Source organism: Bison bison, unplaced genomic scaffold (genome assembly GCF_000754665.1).
Source record: "Bison bison bison isolate TAMUID 2011002044 unplaced genomic scaffold, Bison_UMD1.0 scf7180017864371, whole genome shotgun sequence".
NCBI lineage: Eukaryota > Metazoa > Chordata > Mammalia > Artiodactyla > Bovidae > Bison > Bison bison.
This window is the reverse complement of record NW_011494943.1, coordinates 7,464,219-7,485,396: the sequence shown is the minus strand read 5'-3', so window position 1 is coordinate 7,485,396 and position 21,178 is coordinate 7,464,219. Positions and strand designations below refer to the sequence as shown.

Below are 21,178 nucleotides of genomic sequence, written 5' to 3'. Positions count from 1 at the left end.
AAAGTGGAGAGTGAAAAAGTTGGCTTAAAGCTCAACATTCAGAAAACGAAGATCATGGCATCCGGTCCCATCACTTCATGGGAAATAGATGGGGAAACAGTGGAAACAGTGTCAGACTTTATTTTTTTGGGCTCCAAAATCACTGCAGATGGTGACTGCAGCATGAAATTAAAAGACGCTTACTCCTTGGAAGGAAAGTTATGACCAACCTAGATAGCATAGCCAAAAGCAGAGACATTACTTTATCAACAAAGGTTCGTCTAGTCAAGGCTATGGTTTTTCCTGTGGTCACGTATGGATGTGAGAGTTGGACTGCGAAGAAGGCTGAGCGGCGAAGAATTGATGCTTTTGAACTGTGGTGTTGGAGAAGACTCTTGAGAGTCCCTTGGACTGCATGGAGATCCAACCAGGCCATTCTGAAGGAGATCAGCCCTGGGATTTCTTTGGAAGGAATGATGCTAAAGCTGAAACTCCAGTACTTTGGCCACCTCATGTGAAGAGTTGACTCATTGGAAAAGACTCTGATGCTGGGAGGGATTGGGGGCAGGAGGAGAAGGGGACAACAGAGGATGAGATGGCTGGATGGCATCACTGACTCGATGGACTTGAGTCTGGGTGAACTCCAGGAGTTGGTGATGGACAGGGAGGCCTGGCGTGCTGCGATTCATGGGGTCGCAAAGAGTCGGACAGGACTGAGCAACTGAACTGAACTGACCTGCAATTAAGAAAATCTTCCAAGTGTCAGTGCTGAGGTTGGGAGTGAGAAAGTTGGGAGGAGCCAAGCATGGGGGTGTGGGGGGTGGGGAGGAGGGGAAAGGCTGGAGGGGTGATGAGAATGCTGGTGGCCTTGCCTGCCTGGCTGATGTGGGTTCTCCTGTGGTCAGTGGGAGACCATGTGACTAGGTAAGAGCTGGGGGGCAGGAAGATGCTGGCCAGACTGGAGCTTGGATGGAAGAGTTCGAGTCAGCAGATGAGGCGAGAGCAACTGGGGGCCGGGGCAGCAGTGACAATGATGGGGAGGGGTTCCTGAAGTGACCCACAGGGTGAGGGGAGAGCATTGGGGTCCAGGGTGCAGTGGCGAGCCCAGGGTAATCCTGATGCCATCACCCAAGATGGGGACCTTGGGGAGAGGGTGGGGCTGTGTGGGTAGGCGGGAGTAGAGTTCAGCTTGGACAGGCTGTGAGCAAGGACAGGGCACTCTGGGACACCCAGCCTTCAGAGAAGGCCGAGAACCTGCCCCTGTGGCTCAGTGGGACTACAGTGGGCAGGCACTAGACCCGATTCACAGGAGAGTTAACCGAAATTCAGCAGGACTAAAGACCTTCACCCACTCACCAGGCTAGTAAGTGGAACAGCTCTAACTCCGGGCTGTCCAACTCCCAGACTTCTCTCCCCAGGGCCCTTGTGACTGGGGCCCCGAGGGGGAATAGCCATTACTGATCGGATGGCTCGGTGGCACGTCTGGGAGGGCCTGGAGGACAGTCGAAGGCCATGATCCAGGCTGATTTTATCATCTCTAGAGGGTGCTTCCCTCCTTGGTCTAAAACAAGGAGGAGCTGGACTGACCAACAACAAGCCTGGATAGAGTACTCTATAAACGTATCCCTGGTGGCTCAGTGGTAAGTTAGCCACTAGTGCCTGATAATGCAGGAGACACAAGTTCAATCCCTGGGTTGCGAAGATCCCCTGGAGAACACAATGGCAACCCACTCCAGTATTCTTGTCTGAGAAACCCCATGGACAGAGGGACCTGGTGGGCTACAGTCTGTGGGGTTGCAGAGTCAGACATGACTGAGCAACAACAGCGATGCATAAATCATCTCGTAGGTTCCTCACAACCAGCTCAAAAAGCTTTATTACCATGATTTGACAGAGAAGACTTACAGAGCAAAAGGCCTGAGACACACATGACTCAAACACAATTTGTTTTAACCTGGGCTCCAGAGCAGAGGTGCTGACTCCGAGGTCCCAGCTGCCGCCACATGAGCTCCCTGGGGCCCTGGCGGAGGCTGCAGGCGGGAAGCCCTCTCTCTCTCTATGTCTGAGGGCTGCGAAGTTCCTCAAAGAACAGGGAGACATGCCCTCTTCTGCAGCTGGGGATGTGTTTGTGGGGAGGGGCAGGGGTGGCTCCATCTCTACTCTGGGGGCCGCAGGGCTGGGTCGTCACACTCCCCCAGTCATGCACCAGCATCCGGTGCCTCCTGGGGACCACTTTTCTGAACCCCTGCCCACTCTGGGGAAGCAGGTCAGCTCTTCACAGCCTCGCTTCCTTCTCTGACGCTCGGCCCTTCCGCTGGTGGGGAGAGAGCTGCCTGAGAGCAGGAAAAGCACTCTTTCCCTCCAGACCCGGGACTCCAGACCTGGCAGCTGCTGGGAAATCTGTTCTGGCCCCAGAGGAGCCCAGCGGCCACTGGCGCTGCCCAAGGGCTGCTGTGGGGCAGAGATAACAGGCACAGGAAGGGTGGGGTGGCAGATCCTCCCAGGAGCTGGACTTAACGTAAACAATGAATGGCTGCCCAGCCAGGCCAGGAGGTGACTCATCTCCCCACTGCAACCTGCCCCCTCCCTGCGAGGGTCAGGGGTCAGCTCCCGCCCTTCTGGTGACTGGTGAGACTTCAAAGGCCAGGGTGTGTCCAAGAGGTGGTTGGAGGAGGGCTCAATTGCGCCCAGGGGAGGACAGGCTGGGCTCCTGACAGCTGGTGGGGTTCAGAGCTCCAGGACCAGGGCAGCGGGAGCCCGGGCCTTCCCCCCTCTACCCCTGCCTGCCTGTGCCAAGAGACGTTCACTGGGAATGACCGAGGTGACTTCTCGGGCCACCCCCTCTGAGCCGGCTGCAGGCTGCGGTCACCCCACTGTCAACCCCGAGGTGAGGATCCAACCGAGAAGACGAGAGGACACTTGAGTTTTCACATTTGCCTGAAAACAGACTGTGAAGAGACCAGGGCATCCAAGATGCTGAGACGTGAGGACGCGGCACTTTTAATCGGGCGCAGACCCCGTGGCGGGGACGCCGTCCAGAGCCCCGCTCCTCTGCAGCCCCGTCTCTTCCAGGCCAAATGCCACCCGGAGTTCCTCGCAGGGAGGAGGGAGAGGAACGGGTCCCAGTCCTGAAATGTACAATGTGGAACCTCCCAGAGGCCGCGGTCTCGTCAGGTCCCAGAGTGGCTCCTCCCCTCCATTGAGGGGGGACTGTCCGAGCCACCCTAAGCCGGTCCCTGGGGTCCCTCGCGTCACTGCTTGGCCTTCTTCACGATGGTGCCCACGGCAGAGATAACGGTGGTCTTGGAGCCGCTGGCGCTGGTGGTCACGGTGACAACAGCTGGCAGGGTGGCCGTGGTGGTGAGGATGGTGGGCTGGGCTATGGTCGTCACCGGGATGGCTGAGTCCCACTTGCTCTTTCTCTTCTGGGCATCTGGGGACGAGGCCAGAGAGAAGTCAGGGCCCACCTAGGCCAGTGGTCTGAGACCAGGGAGCACAAACGGCAGGGACAGCCCCAGGAAGCCGAGGGCAGCTGGGGAGCCGGGACCCACCCCAGGCCCAGAGCGCCACCGCCCTGCTCCCGCAGATAAGGCGGGAAGGCCCTGGCTGCGTCTGCGGGGGAGGCGGGGAGCGGAGCCACTGTACCTGTGACGGCTGTGCTGGCCGTGGTGGTGGTGGTGGCCGTGGCGTTGGTCGTGGTGCCCTTCTTGGTGCCCGTCACAAACTCAATCTGGGGGTGAGAGGGACGTTCGTTAGTCAGGACCTGCGCACAGTGCGCATCCACATCTTTTTGCCAGCTGTCTGCTCCTGGGGCACAGGAGGCAATTTGGCACTGCACGAGGGAAGCGCTGAGAACCAGCTGTGACTGTCCAGCAGGGGAAGCGTTGGAGAGGCGCCTGGAGAGGACGGTTAATCCTCGGAAGAGAGCTTCCCGCAGACACCAGGCCCCTCCCGCCATGGCCATCTCTGCGCTGCTGGGGCACCCCTGCCCGCCCAGGCCCCGCCCTCACACCTCGGGGGAGGCGGTGCCCATGCGCACAGGGGAAGGACAGCTCCGGCCCCCAGGTGCTGCAGACACGTCCCTGCAACAAGCCTGGGGTTTGGAAAGGGGGAAGGAGAGAGAGTTGGCAAATTCAATCAAGGGTTAAGAATGAGGACCCCTGATCGCCCCAGCACCAGCTCCCAGAGAGATCAACCCTGTGGCCCCAGGGAGGGGGGCAGGGGACACACGTCCTGGAGGCCACATGTGCTGCGGGAGGAGGACCAGGCTAAACCACAGGTGGAAGGGCGGGCGTCCTGCGGCTGTGTTCTCTCTCTGAGACTCCGGTCAGAAAGGGCACAGCCCAGAGGACTTGGTCTCACGGTCAAGTTTCGGTCCCCTGAAGGACCGAGACCAGAGGCAAGCAGCACGCTCAGGGTCCTGACGTGAGGGGTCACCTGGCCACGGGAGGCACACGGAAGCACTCAGGCGGGCTGCAGAGGCCAGTGCTGGAAGCCAAGAACGGCACAGACCAGAGCGCCCTGGGAAGGACGTACTTCCTCCGTTTAGGCTGAGGAGACTGCCGATGGGCCCAAAGGGAGAAAGCCCCCAGGGCTCGGCAGCTATAAGGGTGTGTGTTGGGGGAGGGGACATAATGCAGCCAACATTAAGTCCCGAGAAACCAAGTGGAAGCAGCCTGGGAAGCGTCTTCAAGCTGAGTCATGGAGGCTTAAAATCCAGCACATCTAAGGCTGCTCACAGTGTCGCCGGGTGATGAACCAGCGGTGGGGGGTGGGGGTAAGGGAAGCCCCCTGGCTCAGCCTGCAGGGCCCATGCGCCTCAGACAGCTGCCCCCTTCATCAGGACGTCCACCCATCACTTACTTTGGTTCGCTCCTTTTTGGCCTTTTCCAACTTGTCCATTTCAATCTTCTGGGCTTTGGCTATGAAGACAGGACAGGTAGTCACAGAGCAGCGGATTAAACAAGAAGGTAATTTGGGCCAAAGCAGCCCAGACGGCTGCCTGCCGCTCTCCCGGGGCTCCTGCTTGCAGCATCGCTTTGTGATGGGCAGTCACGAGCCAGCCCTCAGCCAGCACGAAGCTGGGCCTCACAGTCCAAAGGCCCCGACGCTGGGGCTGCGCACCGTCTGGAGGGGTGAGCTGCTCCTGGGCTCCAGCCACGGGGGAATGCTGGCCTAGGGTAACCACCTCCTCAGCAACCGGGATCTTAGATTTGCACTGTTTCTTTTCTGGCCTGGCTGCACAGCACGTGGATCTTAGTACCTTGACCAGGGAATCAAACTTGAGCCCCCTAGAGTGGAGGTGCGGAGTCTTAAGCACTTGACCACCAGAGAAGTCTCTGGATTTTTAGATAAAACACTAGCACTAAATTCAAATTAAAGCAAGACAGAACTTATAGGGGCCAACAACACACACCACGGGCCAGATCTGGTGGTCCACAGGCCGCTGCTTTGGGACCTGGCACCCGAGGGAGCGGGCCCCTTGAAACTCCTCCCAGTTTTCCCAGCCGGCCCCCTGCCTGGGACCCGCCCACACCTGCTGGGCCAGCCTCTGTGCACCTTCAGACCTTGTTCGGACAGTGTCCTCCACAAGGCTGCCCACCCTCCCCTGGCCCCTGGTTAGGTGGCCCAGCCTGCATCTTCATCACTCCACTCGTTATTGCTGGAATCACTCCTTTGATCCTGTCTTCTTCGCTGTGTTGTAAGCTTCTTAAGTCAGGGATGGGGGTCTGGATGGTTCAAGGCTGCACAGTCAGCTCCTCAGACATGGCCGAACACGGAGGAGACCCTGAAACCTGTGTTGCCTAATGACTGGAGGGACAGATGGATGGGTGAGCAGGCAGATGAACGGCTACCCACCTAATGCCTCATAGTAGGAGTCTTCAGACCAGCCGTGGGGGTCAAACATATCCTGAAAAAGAAAAGTTCAAAGTTGCTGCTGCTGCTGCTAACTCGCTTGTCGTGTCCAACTGTGCGACCCCAGAGACGGCAGCCCACCAGGCTCCCCCGTCCCTGGGATTCTCCAGGCAAGAACACTGGAGTGGGTTGCCATTTCCTCCTCCAGTGCATGAAAGTGAAAAGTGAAAGTGAAATCGCTCAGTCGTGTCCGACTCCTAGTGACCCCATGGACTGCAACCCACCAGGCTCCTCCGTCCATGGGATTTTCCAGGCAAGAGTACCGGAGTGGGGTGCCATTGCCTTCTCTGTCAAAGTTGCAGAAAGGGCCAATAAATGGAAATGACTCAGAAACCACATGCTTCTCCCCAAGTCTTTCCATGGATCTTCCTGGCCTGGAGTCTCTGGCCTTCAAGGGCAGGGAGGCTCAGATGCTATCCTGTCTCCAGCCAACCCTTCTTAGGAAAGTGAGGGCAGAAAAGCACTGTGGACGGCTGATCTACGCGGCACGGCGAGTCCAACCAGCAGAGGCCCCGGGCTCAAACAAGGGAGAGGGGGACAGCTCTCCTCTGCTGGCAGCGTGCCACACGGACCTTTCAGTGGCTCCAGGTTGAAGCCAGTGGAGAGGGCGCAGGGCCCTGGGTCCCCTCCCTCACCCGCCGCCTCTGCAGGTGGCACATACCTTTGGATAGTTGGTGCCGAGTTCGTCAATCGCACAGAACTGGATGAGCTTCTCATAGATGCTGAAAAAAGAAGACCACAGGGTGCTGAGTGGGCCTGAGCCCGAGGCCCTGCGTAGCACCGGATTCCAGGAGGTCAGAGCCATTTAGCACTTGCGTGCAGACCAAGTCTTTAGCCCAGTTGAACTATTCTAAACAAGTTTCCAAACAGGAGGGCAAATGTCCACTGACTTGACATTAAAAGTCACTTCTGGCCTTCCAACCTTCCACAGAGAGGGACTGGGGCCAGTGGCCAGAGCGAGTATGGTGTCAAGATGAGGTTTCAACTGGACATCAGACCTTCAGCCTGTGGGGCTGGGTTGGGGCCTCCCCATTTAGGCCCACAGGGGCAAGGGCAGCTCTCGCCAATCGGCACACGAGGCTCTTTCCTGGGTGTGTCACTTGCTTGAACACTGGACAGAGTGAGACCGAGACACAGGTCTGTTTGTCAAACCTGCATACAGAGTCAACAACTTTCTAGAGGTAGGAGGACCTGGGGTGACCATCTAGATAATCCCCTCCTCGCACAGCTGAGGACACTAAGGCCTCAGATCACGCACTCCAGGAGGAGGGAATGAGAGCCCAGGCAGAACCACCAGCCCACGTCTCGAGGCTTCCCCTCCGCACCTGCTGCCTGGCTCTTCAACGGCAGACGAAGCCTCAGCAAGGTTAACGCAGTCCGAGTGACAGTCCCTTTGGGCTCAGCTGGGATCTGAGCAGGGCCTCTCCCTGCACCTCTCTGGGGGCATTCCTGTCCCCGGTCCAACATCACCCCTCCCACCGTCCCCCTGCTGGCTCACAGAAAACTCACCTGGGATTCCGAAATTCCTTCTTCCTCTGGATAATGTAGTTCATGTCCATCCCCTCCTTTATCTTCCGCTCATACAGCTTCTGGATCTTGTCCTACAGAAGGGGGACAAAAAGACGATGGTGACGGAACCCCTCACGATCCCAGCCTGTGGTCATGTGCTGTGGACACGAGGGCCTGGGGGAGCCACGTGAAGCCCTGCTCCGGCCAGACGGTCTTCCTCCACCCAGTGCAGACGAGACAGACAGAGACCAGTCTGCTTTCGCTGTGCTTTCTCCTGATCCCCTCTGGGTGGTCAGCAGCGGGAGGAATAAGAAGCTGGAGCTAGAGAAGCCATGGAGAAGACAGTGAACAAACCCCACTTGGGGATCAGCTACTGAATCATCTGAAGAGGAGCTTCAAGAGTTAGTGTTGACAGGTGGGGGCTGAATGCTGGATTTTAATTTTAACATGGGGTTAAGACCCAGCAGGAGACCTGGGAAGGCAGGAGAGGTGTCACAAGCCTCCCCAGTGTCCTCTGAGGGGAGGCTCACAGCTGGCCAGTCCTTGTCACTTTACCAAGAGGCACTGCTGGGGGTCAAGAGCCAGTTTCTCATCCAGTCTCCCCTCAAGCTCTGTTCTCTGGCTCAATGGGAAACCAGAGAACCACCTGGCAGGGTCCAGGCCAGTGTTACAGGTGTCCTGAGGCCCACAGAGACGATGCCAGCAACAGATGGCGTCAGGGCTGCCCGGGGAGTTGAAGAGGCCCCAGGAACCCAAGCCTCAGGGCCGGGCCACCTCGGAGGAGGAGCAGGCTTACCCAGCGAGGCTGGCGCTGGCCCAGGGCAGGGTCTCTCGGCAGCCTCCCCAACTAGTGGCAGCTAAACACAGACTGTCCAGGAGGAAACCACTTGGGGTGCTCTTCACCTGCAAGAGGAGGTGGGCGGGGGGGCAGGGCCTGAGCGAGGTCCTCTGGAACGTCAGGAAAGGAGACCCACTCCTGTCAGGAGTCAAGACTGCCCAGGGGAAGCACTGAGCTGGAGACAGAGGTCTGTAACATGTTTGCCAGGCAGAGAGAAGCCGAGCGCATGCCTCTGTGTCCTCGCTCTGCAGGTGATGGAGGCAGGCCTTCCAGGAAGGCTCGGCAGGTGGGGGCACTGCTGTATCTTACAGATGAGTTCTCTGTGCGCCCTCGGCCGTCAGGTGGGTTCTCCTATCTCAGGGGAACTAAAACCTTTGCTCAGTGTCATGGTTTCTACCACTAGCAGGATCTAAAAAGGAGAAACATTTTGATATTCAAGGCTGGGGCTGGCTATCTCTGCCTGGTGACTGCTGGACTGTCCTTAGGCTGCGGCTTGTTGCCTGGAGCGTGAGTGGCACGGGGCTGGGGGTGGGGTGGTATGTGGTGGTGGTGGGGAGACGACTCAGCCAAGGGAAGGGGTTTCCAGGAAGAGAAGGGACTGTGTGCGGCAGCCCAGCCCCGCTCGGCACCCACCCAGGTCGCCGCATGCCCAGCCCCAGCCCCGTCCGTCAGCGTGTGCGAGCGCTAGCGGCGTAGCCAGAGGCCCCGCTCGGGGGCAGCCGTGGGTGTCTGCCCTACTGTCACAAGGTCCCCTTCAAAGGGGAACACGCAGAGGGACAAGGAGAAACCGCCACTGAGGCTGACAGGGAGGAGTAAGGCCAGCTGTTCCCTGAGGGCCTGCTCCCGAGGTGAGCGCACTCCACACTCCATCTCCGCAAGTCAGGGATCATCAGACAGGAAGCCAGTGAACCGCCATTTCAGGAAAACGAGGACTGAAGTGCATGCATTTACACGCGTGTGCATTTGCGGAGAAGGCAATGGCAACCCACTCCAGTGTTCTTGCCTGGAGAATCCCAGGGACGGTGGAGCCTGATGGGCTGCTGTCTATGGGGTCACACAGAGTCTGACATGACTGAAGCGACTTAGCAGCAGCATTTGCATTCCTACTTGTTTCTTGAACATTCTGATGACCCCTCAGGTTCTTAGCCAAGTTCCTTCGGAGACATTCCCTGGGCTCAAGGATGCCCAGAACAGGCATGTTGTTTGCTCTGCTGGCAGTGTCCCGGGGCAGGCGGGGGCCCAGCTGAGGCTGCAGAGGCAGCCGGGGGTAGGGCGCCGGCTCCTGGGAGCGGCCTAAGTGAGGTCACCAGGACTGCAGGCTCCTTCCCACTTGGGCTGTTTCTTTTCCAGAAGCCGCTTAAAGTCAGACCCAGCCAGACACCCGCCCAGTCTGCACGGGCCTCAGCAGCTGAGCGTGCACGTACCTGTAAGTGGTTTGAGCACCGGCCAGGGGGCTCTGGAGGGATCTTGATCTCATCAGGTGACATGTTCCGGACTCTTTCAGAAAAGGAGGCTGCAGAGAGAACAGAGGAGTTCTGTGGGTGCGCGGGAGGGTCAGGGTGGGGGCCCGACATGGACAATAAAAAACCCTTCAAGACAAGAAAGGTACATAAAGTGTTTTCAAGGAGGGATCACACACTACAAAATGGTAAAACAGGGCATGCAGAGTGGCTCTCTGAGGGTGCATCTGAGTTGAACTTAAATGACCTGAAGGAGCCAGGAGGTGCAGTGGGGAAAGAAGTTCAGGCAGAGGGCGCGAGCGGCCATATCACAGCCAGGCCCAGAGGAAGGACTGTGTCCTGGGGTGCTGGTGACTGTGGTGCTGGGAGGTGGGAGGGGCAGACCCATGACCCGCAGCCATCTGCCCCTTTCTCTGGTGTAAATTCTCCCGTCATGGCCAATCAATTTCAAGCTACCAATGTGAAGTTGTGAGCTCAGGGCTGGGAAGACATGCGCACAAGGCTCTGCCTCCCACGGGCTCTGCCCCTGAAACACCCTCCCAGGATCCTGGGGACTCAGAGCTGCTTGGTGCTGTCCTTCTGTCTCAGGCTCTGCTACCCAGGGTCCACCAGAAGCTCAGGGTTCCCTGGGCTTCGGGACTCAGCATTCAAAACTGCTTTGTACATAAATGACATCTATTCAATACAAAACGACCTGCTGGTTATTAGCTTCGGGTCCTTCAGCAGTAAATCAATCAACCCTCACTCGGTCCACTTCATTCCTGGGAACAACAGGCCTGATTCTGAAGTGAAGACCCACAGCTCCCAAGGGACAATTCCCTTGGCAATGTGCCCTTGCCCACCCGTTTCTCTCTCCCTCCATTCCCCTCCCTGCTGCCTCCAGCCACCCTGGCAACTGCAGAGTCGTGCTCTGGATCACCCAGACAATGTGCTGCTTGTTGTAAGATTCTGTCTGTGCTTTTCAAGGCATTCACTCAAGAAAAGGACTATGCAATGAGCAAACAGCAGGCGGAGCAGGGTGGGGCAGGATGAAGGCAAAGAATGGACAACCCAGCACCACTAACACCCAGCAAGTACCCACTGGGCACCGACATGTGCCAGCCCTGGCGGGACTCTCTCAGCCCCTAAATGGCCGCCTAGACTACCAGTGGACGGCCGGGTGAGCCTTTCCCTTCTCTCCTGGGGCTGGATTAATATTTTCTTAGCAGATAAGGTGCTTTGATTTCTGCTTTGAGCTTCACTTCTCAGCTGCTGCCAAACGAGCCTGCACACACTGAGGCTGGAGCTCGAGCCCAGGGACCATCTCCCAGCAAGGCTACACGTGCCGATTCTCACTGTCGGAGGAGCCTCCCTGGATGTGCCCCAGAGCAGGGCGTCGGCGTGTCATCCTGCTGTGGACCGAGACACCAGTGCGGTCTGGGACCACGCTCCACCATGGGGCCGTGTGCTTCTCTTTGCTCAGCCCCTTCCGTCTCCTGCCTCCTGAAGCAAGGGTGACACCCTGATCTCATCCCAACTTCCTCCTTCCTCCCAGCCCTGGGAGAGGCAGGCGTTCTAAGCTGGAGGCTCAAGCAGGCTGCAGAGGCTGGCTGAGAGTGGGACTGCCTGGGCTGTGCTGGCTCTCGCGTTTCATAAGCATCAGCACCAAAAGCCAGGAAGGCCAGGGCAGGCTCTGGGTGCACAGCAGGGGGAGACGGCTCCCCTGGGTGGGGAGTGTGTGTGTGCACGTGACAGAGAGACAAAGAGCGCCCTTTGGCATTTGCCAGGAAAGCCTTTTGGAAAAACAGGGCGTGCCGCTGTTGCCATTAGCAACCCACCCACCCAAGAGTGACAGGGAGGGGAGAGTCCTCCCAAGCTCGTGGGCTGGGACTGGGCTGGGAACAGAGAGTTCCTCTCTGGAACAATGGCGAATGAAGGCACACATTCAGAAAACGCGGTACAAGTTTCTCTTGCAGATTTCAGGAGCAATCTTCCTGCAACTCTGTCCTTCCTAAGTCTCAGAATGCATCTGAAGCAGAAGACATCAGACCCACACATAGGGCTGCTGGAGCCGCCACAGCTGCCTCAAATCAACCTCCCTGGAAACACACCGAGACGTGTGTCCAGGCCCTCGGGGGCAGCCCAGGTCTGTGGCTGCTCTGGGTCTGCTGGTGTGTTCTGGGCGGGCACTGTACTCAGGCTCTGAGAAGCCTGCTGCCGTCAGCGTGATTCACCCTGGGTGCACGCCCACCTCACAAAGCAGCGCAGGTATCCACAGCTGCCAGGCATGGATCTGCACAGGCGCGGCTCGTCAGCGGGGCGTGTGTAACGGCGGGAGTCAAGGCACGCCTGGTGGGTGCTGTGGGGCTGGAAGCAGGAGGCAGCGGAGTGTCTCTGCCTCACCAGAGACACAGAGAACTCAAGTGGATGACCGCCCCAGGGCCACTGCTCCAGGACCGCCCACGGGGCACCTGGAGGGGAGGACTGGGTGTCCACTCACCTGTCAAGCAGCTACAGCGCTGGGGAGCCCTTAGCCAGCTTCTCTGCTCGGCTTTGCTCCACTAAACCTGGGCCTGTCTACACAAGTGAAAACGCTGTCCACACCAGTGGAGCAACCTGAGTCCTCCATCCAGAGGCAAGGACGGAAGGCGCTGGGCCCAGGCAAAAGGGGGACACCCAGGGCGCCATGAGCGGAAGCCACTCTGCAAGTCATCCACCCCCTCCTCAGTGAGAAATGGGAACAGGAATCCAAACTAGGAGGCTTCAAGTTTCACCCATGTTTTCTATGGGAGAATGGATTCAAGAAACTGTGGTGTAACCCCACAATGAAATAATATTACCAATCAAAAAAAAAAAAAAAAAAACTATGGATATGCTCAAAAACATGGAAGGGTCTCAAGAACATTATGGGAAATGAATAAGCCAGACAAAACAAACAAACAAGGAGTCCATCTGTATTAATGGTTCTTGGGCAGGGGCAATTTTGCCTCCAAGTTGACATGTGGCAATGTCCAGAATCATTTTTCGGAGAAGGCAATGGCACCCCACTCCAGTACTCTTGCCTGGAAAATCCCATGGATGGAGGAGCCTGGTGAGCTGCCGTCCACGGGGTCGCTAAGAGTCGGGCACGACTGACTGACTTCACTTTCACTTTTCACTTTCATGCATTGGAGAAGGAAATGGCAACCCACTCCAGTGTTCTTGCCTGGAGAATCCCAGGGACGCGGGAGCCTGGTGGGCTGCCGTCTGTGGGGTCACACAGAGTCGGACACGACTGAAGCGACTTAGCAGCAGCAGTGTCATTTTTCGTTGTTGTATCTGGCAGGGAGTGGAGACTGCTATTGGCCTCTGGTGGTGGGCAGAGACCAAGGATGCTGCTAAAACACTGTACGACGCACAGGCCAGGCTGCCACAGCAAAGAATTACCCAGCCGAAGATGTATGAGAAACTCTAAAGAGACAAAACTATAGTGAAGAAAAGAGATCACTGCCTGCCTGAGGCCAGCGGAGGAAACGTGTGCAAGGGGATGGCACAGGGAACACTCTACAGTCACAGAGACATCTTCGTCAGGACTGTGGCGGGGGTTCCACTTTATGTAAGCTGCCCCTCACAAAGCTGCTTTCAAACGGTGACAAGGAGAGGCAAAGTCAAAGCTGTTTATCGACGAGTTTAGGGCCGAGGTGGCTGAAGCCCACACACATTCCTGCCAAGCGAGCGCCGCTAGTAGGAGCAGAGAGCGCTGCCTGGCTGCGTTCCTGGGGGCGGCTCCGCCCCCACTCCGTCCTGCCGTGACAGCGAGGCTGAGGCTGCAGTCCAGGGCCGGCCCCGTGGACCGCCTGCTCGGGGAAGGCCACGGGTTTCCCAGGGGGCTTGCTCTGCTCCCTCTGCCTGTGAAGCCAACTGCACTGCCCCTATGGCACCATTTTCCCAAGATCAGGCTCTTCGGTTTTAGGAAAATTTGGGTTTTTTTTTTAATAGGAAAGACTCATACCCCATTCATCAGAAAACCCGGGGCTGAAGGGCAGAATCCCGCTGAGCATCTGGGCTTCTCCACGTGGTCAAGGTCCTACCCAGTCTTTCCCTCAGGAGACAAACGTAACGAATGATGCTTAGGTCTTTCAGTCACGATAACCAGGATGGGTCCCCACCTGCCATTCCTGGTGAAGGCATCCTGTCCAGAAAAAGGACAGGTTGGAGGGGCTGCTGGATACAACATTTCCAGCCTGGGGCTCACCCGGGCAGGGCGAGTGAGCCGCAAAGGCGCCATCTGGGCGAGGGGAGCAGGAACCCCGCTTTGTGAGGATTGAGTGGGCGGGAAGAGATGGGCAGTCTCGCCACGGAGGGGGAGGGCCAACCCCCGACAACGTGAGGCTGGGCCAGGCCTCGGGGGAGCCCTGACAAAGTCCATGGCAGAAATGAAAGGAGTCGAGAGACCTCCTGAAAGGCTGAAGAGGCTGGGCTAACACGGGGCTGGGATGACACGCGGGCCGCATTCCAGAACCGAAACCGCCCTGGCCAGTTACACAGAGGGCCCCAGGCTCCAGGGCTGGGAGGCATGCTCCCTCCCGGGGACAGAGCAGCATGCCAGCAGAGGCCACATGTTTGCGCCCTGAGCCCGTGAATATGCCAGTGGAGAGGCTCGGGGGGTCCAAGGCCGGAGGCCAGGCGCACAGCACAAGGAGAACAAGCTCCCAGCTGGAGGGGCCCGAGTCCCTCTTGACGACACTGGCAACTGACCAAAGCTCCATGAAACGCACCATAAATACGGTTTTCAAAGAATTGTTCTCTGGGTGTCTCACCCAGACATCTTAGGAAATGCCAAAGGCCCTGAGAGTCAGAGTCCAGAGACAGGCTCGCAGCTGAGCTGCTGCCTCGGTGGAAGCAGAGAGAAACCACCTGCGTGGCTGGAAGCCAGCTGGCTCTGGGTGAGGCTCAGAGACCTGTCCCTGGCACCTTCCACCCCAGGGTACTCACCAACTAATTCCTGGGGATCTCGTTTTTCTACTTCTGGGTTATCCTGCAAGGAAAAAGGAAAACACAAGGAGTAAGTGTGCGGCTCCCGACCCAGAGTCACTCTCCTTACTGACACCACTCAGGATTTTCTAGGAAGGAGAAAAGGTAGAAGCATTGCAAGGAACTTAGCGAGCTGACACTTTGGGGTTCCTGAGACCCCTGAACCTCCGAATATGCCTTCTTCCTTCATCAGAGCAGCCGGGATGCTCCAGCCACCTGCTTCAGTGTCTCCTCCATGGCCTCCAGCAGTGACAGCACCCCCAATGCCAAGGAGAGCAACCAGCAGCCAGCCAGCCATCACCTGCAAACCTGGACCCTGCCCACGGCTCCCCCGGGCCTGGCCAGCCGCCCCAGCACACAGCACCCCGCCTGGTGCCCAGGAAACAAGACGTGGCTAGAGAATCTCAAGACCAAAACGCAAAAGGCTATCTCCTCCCAAGAGATTTTTCTCACTTTCAGCTTCAGCAAAAAAGGGAGGCCTTATCACAAGGGGGCAGTTCATGGAACTGGGGGCAGGCAGGCAGCAGACCATCAGGGAGTCACACACCGCCCTCAGGACAGCCCAGCGCAAGGCGGCCTGGCTCCGTCTCCCAGCTCACCTGCTGGTTTTCTTCACACTAGCTCGGTCTCTCCAAAGAAAGCTCTCTGATCCTTTATGCGAGCCCCTGCCCCCAGAACCCACTACCACGCCGTGTCCTCTGTTCTGGAGGTATACAGAGCCCTGGGGGCAAAGGTTTCTCATCAGACCACTCCGGATCTCACTGCTCAGGTAAAGGCTTCCCTGCTGATCCAGTCGTTCCAATGCAGGGCGCACAGGTTCAATCCCTGGTTGGGGAACTAAGAGCCCGATGTGCCACGTGTTGTAGTGAAGAAAATCCAGTTCTGGCCACGGTCACATGGCTAGGCACCTACTTTCCTTGCTTCTGCTGCCCCAAACGCATAATGTTTGTTTTACGTTTTACAAACGTAAAAACATAGCTGTTCTCCCCATTTCTGGAGAAACCGAGCCCCTCAACACAGGTCGGGGTCTCAGGTGCCATGACGTGGTAATGATCACAGTGGCAGAAGCTGTGCTCACGAGGCTGGATCTTGTGTCCCCTGCCTTTGATCAGTGAGGGAGGAGATAAGACAGTAACAATCGTGGACCCGACGGGCACGTGGAGGCGGCTGGGCAGCGCTGTGTACCCCACTCATATGATGTGACTTGACACCAAGGTGACGTCTCAGAAGGCAGGCACAGGGAGGCCACCAACCCCCCACCCCCCAGGCTCTAAGACCAGAACAGCAGTTCTTAACCCCCTTCTCCAAAAAGTCCCTAGGATAGGCCAAAACTCCCTCATTCTTTGGAACACTGCAGCTATTCATTCGACCTGGACGGGCATAACGTCCAGGCCAGGCTGCTTAGCAACCACTGCCCCCAGTCACCCGCCCCCTGCCAATCAGGTGGGCAAAAAGCAGAGGCACCCCCAGAGGGCTGCCGAGCCAAATTCAGGTTGGTCATCAATCAGCCCCTCCACAGACAGCGGGTCTCAGCGGGCCCCACAACGATCCCTTTGTAGCTGTGACTCTGGGGGAACCCATGCTGAAGTGTGTGGCACGCTGGGCTATAAAGGTCCTAATTCTCCCTCCAGGGGACAGCTGTCTGGGTGCTCACTGTGGGAAAACATCACTTGGCCACATCCTACCTCCCCTCTGGGGCCATCTGGCTGGTCCCACAAGCCTGATGCACTAACTCTTCAAAGGCCTCCTAGGGCTCTTTCCCAAAGCGCTGCCCTGGGCCCTTTGGAGGCCAAAATGCAGAGCAGCAAGGAAGGAGGCAAGCCAGCCACGTGGGAATTCTGCTGTCTGCTCCGGGGGCACAGGAAGTTAGTCACCAAACAACTGAGGAGTCTCTTCAAAGGAGAAAGGACCTGTTCACACCATAAGCTCCTCGTGAGATTAAAAGGGGTGAGGCTCCTGGGCCTGCCTTTGCCCAGTGATGGGAGGTGGAGCGGGTGGGCAGAGGCGGAGATTCCTGCGTTTCACAAGGGCCTGGGCCGGCTTATCTGAGCTTTATTTAGTCACATCTTGGGGAGAAAAAGAGATGATGGGGCAAAATCACAGAGAGGAAGTCTTTTTTCTACTACCTTCAGGTTTTCCTTTTTTAACCTGGCTCCTCATTTTCCCCCAGATTTATCTTTCTATACATGCTCCCTTCCCCAAATTAACCTGGTAGTTGGTTTCAATATGACAACTAGTCTCTGCTTTTCTACTCTCACGGCGTGCACCTCAAGTCCCATGAAACTGTGGCCTTTTATTTAATTCCAAACCAGCACCCCCCAGAAAGAAGTTCTGCACCCTCGCCCCTTCCCAGCTGGAATCCAGCTCCACATTATCTGCAAGCGCAGGGACCCAACCGCAAGCAAAGATTCTCCTGCCTTGAGACAACCCTAAAAGCCAAACACCTAACTGAGCCTCCGCAGGCTGGGAGCCACAGACTACGGCGAGGCTTTGGAGTCTGCTTGTTCAGATCCCCCACTTGCGTCACAGGCGCCTGTGTGATTCCTAAGGCCCCGGAGAATCCAACAATGGGACTCTGTGCCTCCTGGTGGCCACACCTTGTTACGCTTCAGCAGGGAATTCCTCTGCCCTCTGACGTGGACAAGTGGGCTGTGGGTCTGCTGAGCTCCTGGGAATGTGGCCTGGTACCAAGGTGCCCCTGAAGAAAGCTGACGACCCAAGTGCTTCCAGATCCGAAAGGAGCCTGAACCCCCGCTGCCCCAACCTGAGCCTGAAAAGGGCTGGACTACACCCCACAAGGACCTGGAGCCACGGCAACATATGTTCTTGGAATGGAGTTGGCTGCAGGACATTAGGGGATGCTGAAGAAAGTCCAGCAAGGAAGGAGAGTCAGGGTGTCCGGTGAGACCACTGAGGACAGGCGTCAAATACCCCAGAGACGCTTTTTAGAACCACTTATGCTCAACAGTCCATCGAGGCAACTTTCATCCAATGAAGCTGCTCTGAGGGCGAGGACGGGGCTCCGCATTAAACACAAAGACCCATGGGACAGTCACGCCTCAGATACCAGGAACTCAGCGCAAAAACAAACAAAATGCCCAGGATAGTTATCTTGGAAGCCAGCCATGGTGTTAGAAAAAACAACTGATGAGGTATTTAACAGGGCTATCTCCTTCGGAGACTGAAGGAAGGTTCACGTGTTAAACTGCCAGCAGTTCAAGAAACCGGTTTGACAAAACTTGCTAGAGAGAGACTCGGTATATCCTTAAAGAGGCAGGAGGGGAGGAGAGGACAAGAGCAAAAAGTAACAAAAACCCACTGTTCCTTTCCTTCCCCCACAGCAGGGTTTCAGAAGGCTCACAGGAAGCCTGCCTTGACTTGTCGAATCCACCCTCCCTGGCCTCCAGGTGGATATTCCGTTGGCCACAGAAATGAACTCAGCCTAGAGATCCAGTTATCAGACAGATGACTGTCTGCATCAGCCGGGAGGCATGAGTCCAGGTCTCCTGGACGTGACAGCACACGCCCCCTCAGACACCCCGGCGGGCGCTTTTCACCCAGTTCCTCAGGAAGGTGGAGACAGGGTGTCCTGCCTGGGACCGCGTCGCACATAGCAGTTCCTGGGGGAAAGACCAGGCAAACCTGGTTTCTGCCCTCCAGTTCAAGTCCTGTTAAGACACAGGAAAAACAAAGCAAAACAAAATCCGTATCATCCCACGAAGCCAAGTGAGAAAGGAGGAAGGAGAACCCTGACGCCTCTTCTTCAGACCGTCTGCACCCCCTATTCTCCCAGGGCTTAAGTCCCTCTGACCAGGGTGTGAGGCGGCTGCCGTGGGCTGGGGCCGTCCCTGGAGGGCTGTGATCTGAACCTAACAATTTTGGTTTTGCAGTTAATCGTGTCTGAGACTTGGAAGAATCTAACAGCCCTGTGACAGGGGCCGCATTTTTAGGAATTACAGAATCTGAGATGTGGTTTCCTCTGCAGAGAATATAAAACTCCAGCCACCAGCAAAACCGTGACCAGAGCAGAGGAAGGAAGTGAAAACAACATGGCTCCATGACGCGGGACGTGCGGCCACGTGAGCTGGAGGGTTTACTCAGCAGAGGAGCCACAGCTCCTGGTGGCGAGGATGGAGGTTTACAGCCAACACTTCATCAACCCTTCCGAGAGCCAGCCCCACAAAGTGCACTTGAAGCTCTGGGGTCCAACCTGAGACAAGGCAAGTTGGCAGCTGGATTCCACCACATCTAAACTCTGCCTTTTCTCCCCACGTTCAGGAGCACTAGGCACAGAGAAAACCCTCTGAGCAGAGGGCAAAGGACAGCCGCGCCCCGCTCCAGGGGAAAGAATGTTTCAGACTAGGTTTTCTGGCCGATGATGAAACGCTGCATCTTAAAAGTAGGGGGCAGCTGGGGAGGCAGATCAGAGAAACAAAGCCTCCCAAATCTTCTGTCCTCTCAGACCTGGGGCTCCCGAGCAGTTACAAAGCCCTGGTGACATTGCACTCCATGAGCAGAGATCCCACTCAAAAAGAACCCTCACTGTGGCCTGAGGCCCCAGGCATGCTCTGCTGGCCATGTCGGCCTCCTCCCCTGCACCAGGGAAGGAAGCAGGCCTCCACCCCACCCCCACCTGGCCAACGAGAGGACACCTGCCCTGTTCTGTGCTGTCTTATATACCACTGTGTTCCCAGCACCTGCAACAGTCGGTGCCCGGCCCACAACAGGTGCTCAAACACTGATCTCACACACCCACCCTCCCCTCCTCCACATACACACAAACACAACTCCCTCCTCCACACACACACACACACACACCCTCCCCTCCCCCACACACACACACACACACACCTCCCCTCCTCCCCACACCATACACCCCCGCCCCTCCTCCCCGCCACCACCCACGCCTAAGCAGCTAGTGGTCAGTTTTTCTTCAGTCTAGTTTAGGGTTTCAAAGCAAACATCACCTGCAATGCTGAACCCCCAGACTCCAAACCTGTTAAAGTCCACAGGTAGTTTCAATGTGTGCACTCAACAGAAAGCAAGGCAGTGGAGGAGCTACAGGAGCAGAATTGCAATAAAGGTTGATACGGGGTAGGCAGGAAGGTGTGTGTGTGGCGGGGGCGCGCACCAATACTGAATTTAAAACACCTTAAGTCTACCTTGTTGCTTCTGATTTGAATACACAAAAAAAGAATTATTGTAAAGTTAATTCATTTATTTATTCCACAAATAACTTATCAAGCATTTATTACGTACCAGGGCACACTGGGTACAAACACTGGGCACGTGATCTGAACAAAACTCAGTCTTGGGGAATAACGTTAGGTATCATGCTAAGCACTTCAGTGAAAGATCTCATTTAGTTCTCATGACAGCCTTGTGAACTTGTGGGCAATCCTGCTGTTTCAAGAGCCAAGGAAGCCCCGAGAAGGCCCCTGAAGGCTTCAAGCTGACGGACAAACGAGGTTTTCTGTGACACGTGAGTCACTTCAGGATGCCCAGAAAGCAGCCATTCCAAATGGCTCCAAGCTCCAAAATAAAATCATTGTGGTCTGACAGACAGTGTTGGGGGCATGGACTGAGAGGCAGGAACCGCAAGACTCAGCAGCAGTCACTGAACTCAGTGCTGCGTGGGGGCCGCCTGGCAGGGGCTGCTTTACCTACACACCCAGGAGAGCCCAGGAGAAAGCCCATCACCAGCACATTTCCTTCAGTTGTATCCTGATGGTCAGGATTGGGCCACTGCCATGGCAGGCTGCCTGCCCGTGGATGGAAACACTCAACTTATCAGAAAAATGGGCGGAAGCTGGTGGGGCCGTTTCGGATTCAATGGACTTGCCTTCACTCCCAGCTCACTGCTGGGAAGGCTCAGCTCCACAAAGAGAGGTTTCTACAGGAAAGGGTTAAACAGGCGTCTGCCAAGACAAACTAAGCCAGCTTCAGGGCTGGCCTTGGAGATGGAAGCAAAGGCAGGGAGGGGGAGAAGAATAGTCTCTCTGAAATCCTGGCTTCAGTAATGCCCCCATGGCTCCGCATGGCGCTAAGGCTCTGTCACGTGGAACCACCCAGACTCCATGTGAAGGCAAGCTCTGGCTGGAGCCACCTCCCAAGGGGAGACTATGCTGACTATTTCAAACGTAACCACAGATCTGATTCAAGACACTTGAAGATGCAGAGGGGGGCTTCTTTACCACTGAACCACCTGGGAAACCCAATGTTAATACAAATGAGTAAAATCCTGTCAAACCCAGGCATCCTACAGTAGCATCTCAAGGGACATGGACTGAAGCAAGGAACAGAGGTGGGAAGTGCCGGATCCCTAAAGACAGGCAGCTTCCCTTCTACAACATAAATTTCAAAAAGCTACGTCCTCACTGGGGAAGGAGGCACCCAGCCACACCTTGGTTAGAAATCCGTGGCATGTGGCCCCGAAGGGAAGGAAGTCTGCTGGGGCCTGCGTGGCTGGCGGGCGGGTGGGCCG

The 21,178-nt window shown here is 56.7% G+C and overlaps 1 protein-coding gene across 1 annotated transcript in view; it reads right to left on the bottom strand.

Moving 5' to 3' along the window:
• Nucleotides 1-1,828: 1,828 nt before the first annotated feature.
• Nucleotides 1,829-21,178, bottom strand: part of SAP30BP (SAP30 binding protein) — a 33,485-nt gene continuing 14,135 nt past the window's right edge. Inside the window, exons 4-11 of the mRNA XM_010856177.1 lie at nucleotides 14,656-14,698; nucleotides 9,667-9,755; nucleotides 7,405-7,496; nucleotides 6,557-6,617; nucleotides 5,839-5,890; nucleotides 4,843-4,901; nucleotides 3,625-3,709; nucleotides 1,829-3,412 (exon numbers count right to left, since the gene is read on the bottom strand). Coding sequence (XP_010854479.1) covers nucleotides 3,231-3,412; nucleotides 3,625-3,709; nucleotides 4,843-4,901; nucleotides 5,839-5,890; nucleotides 6,557-6,617; nucleotides 7,405-7,496; nucleotides 9,667-9,755; nucleotides 14,656-14,698 — 663 coding nt within the window. The 3' untranslated portion in view covers nucleotides 1,829-3,230. The remainder of the gene's footprint in view (nucleotides 3,413-3,624; nucleotides 3,710-4,842; nucleotides 4,902-5,838; nucleotides 5,891-6,556; nucleotides 6,618-7,404; nucleotides 7,497-9,666; nucleotides 9,756-14,655; nucleotides 14,699-21,178) is intronic.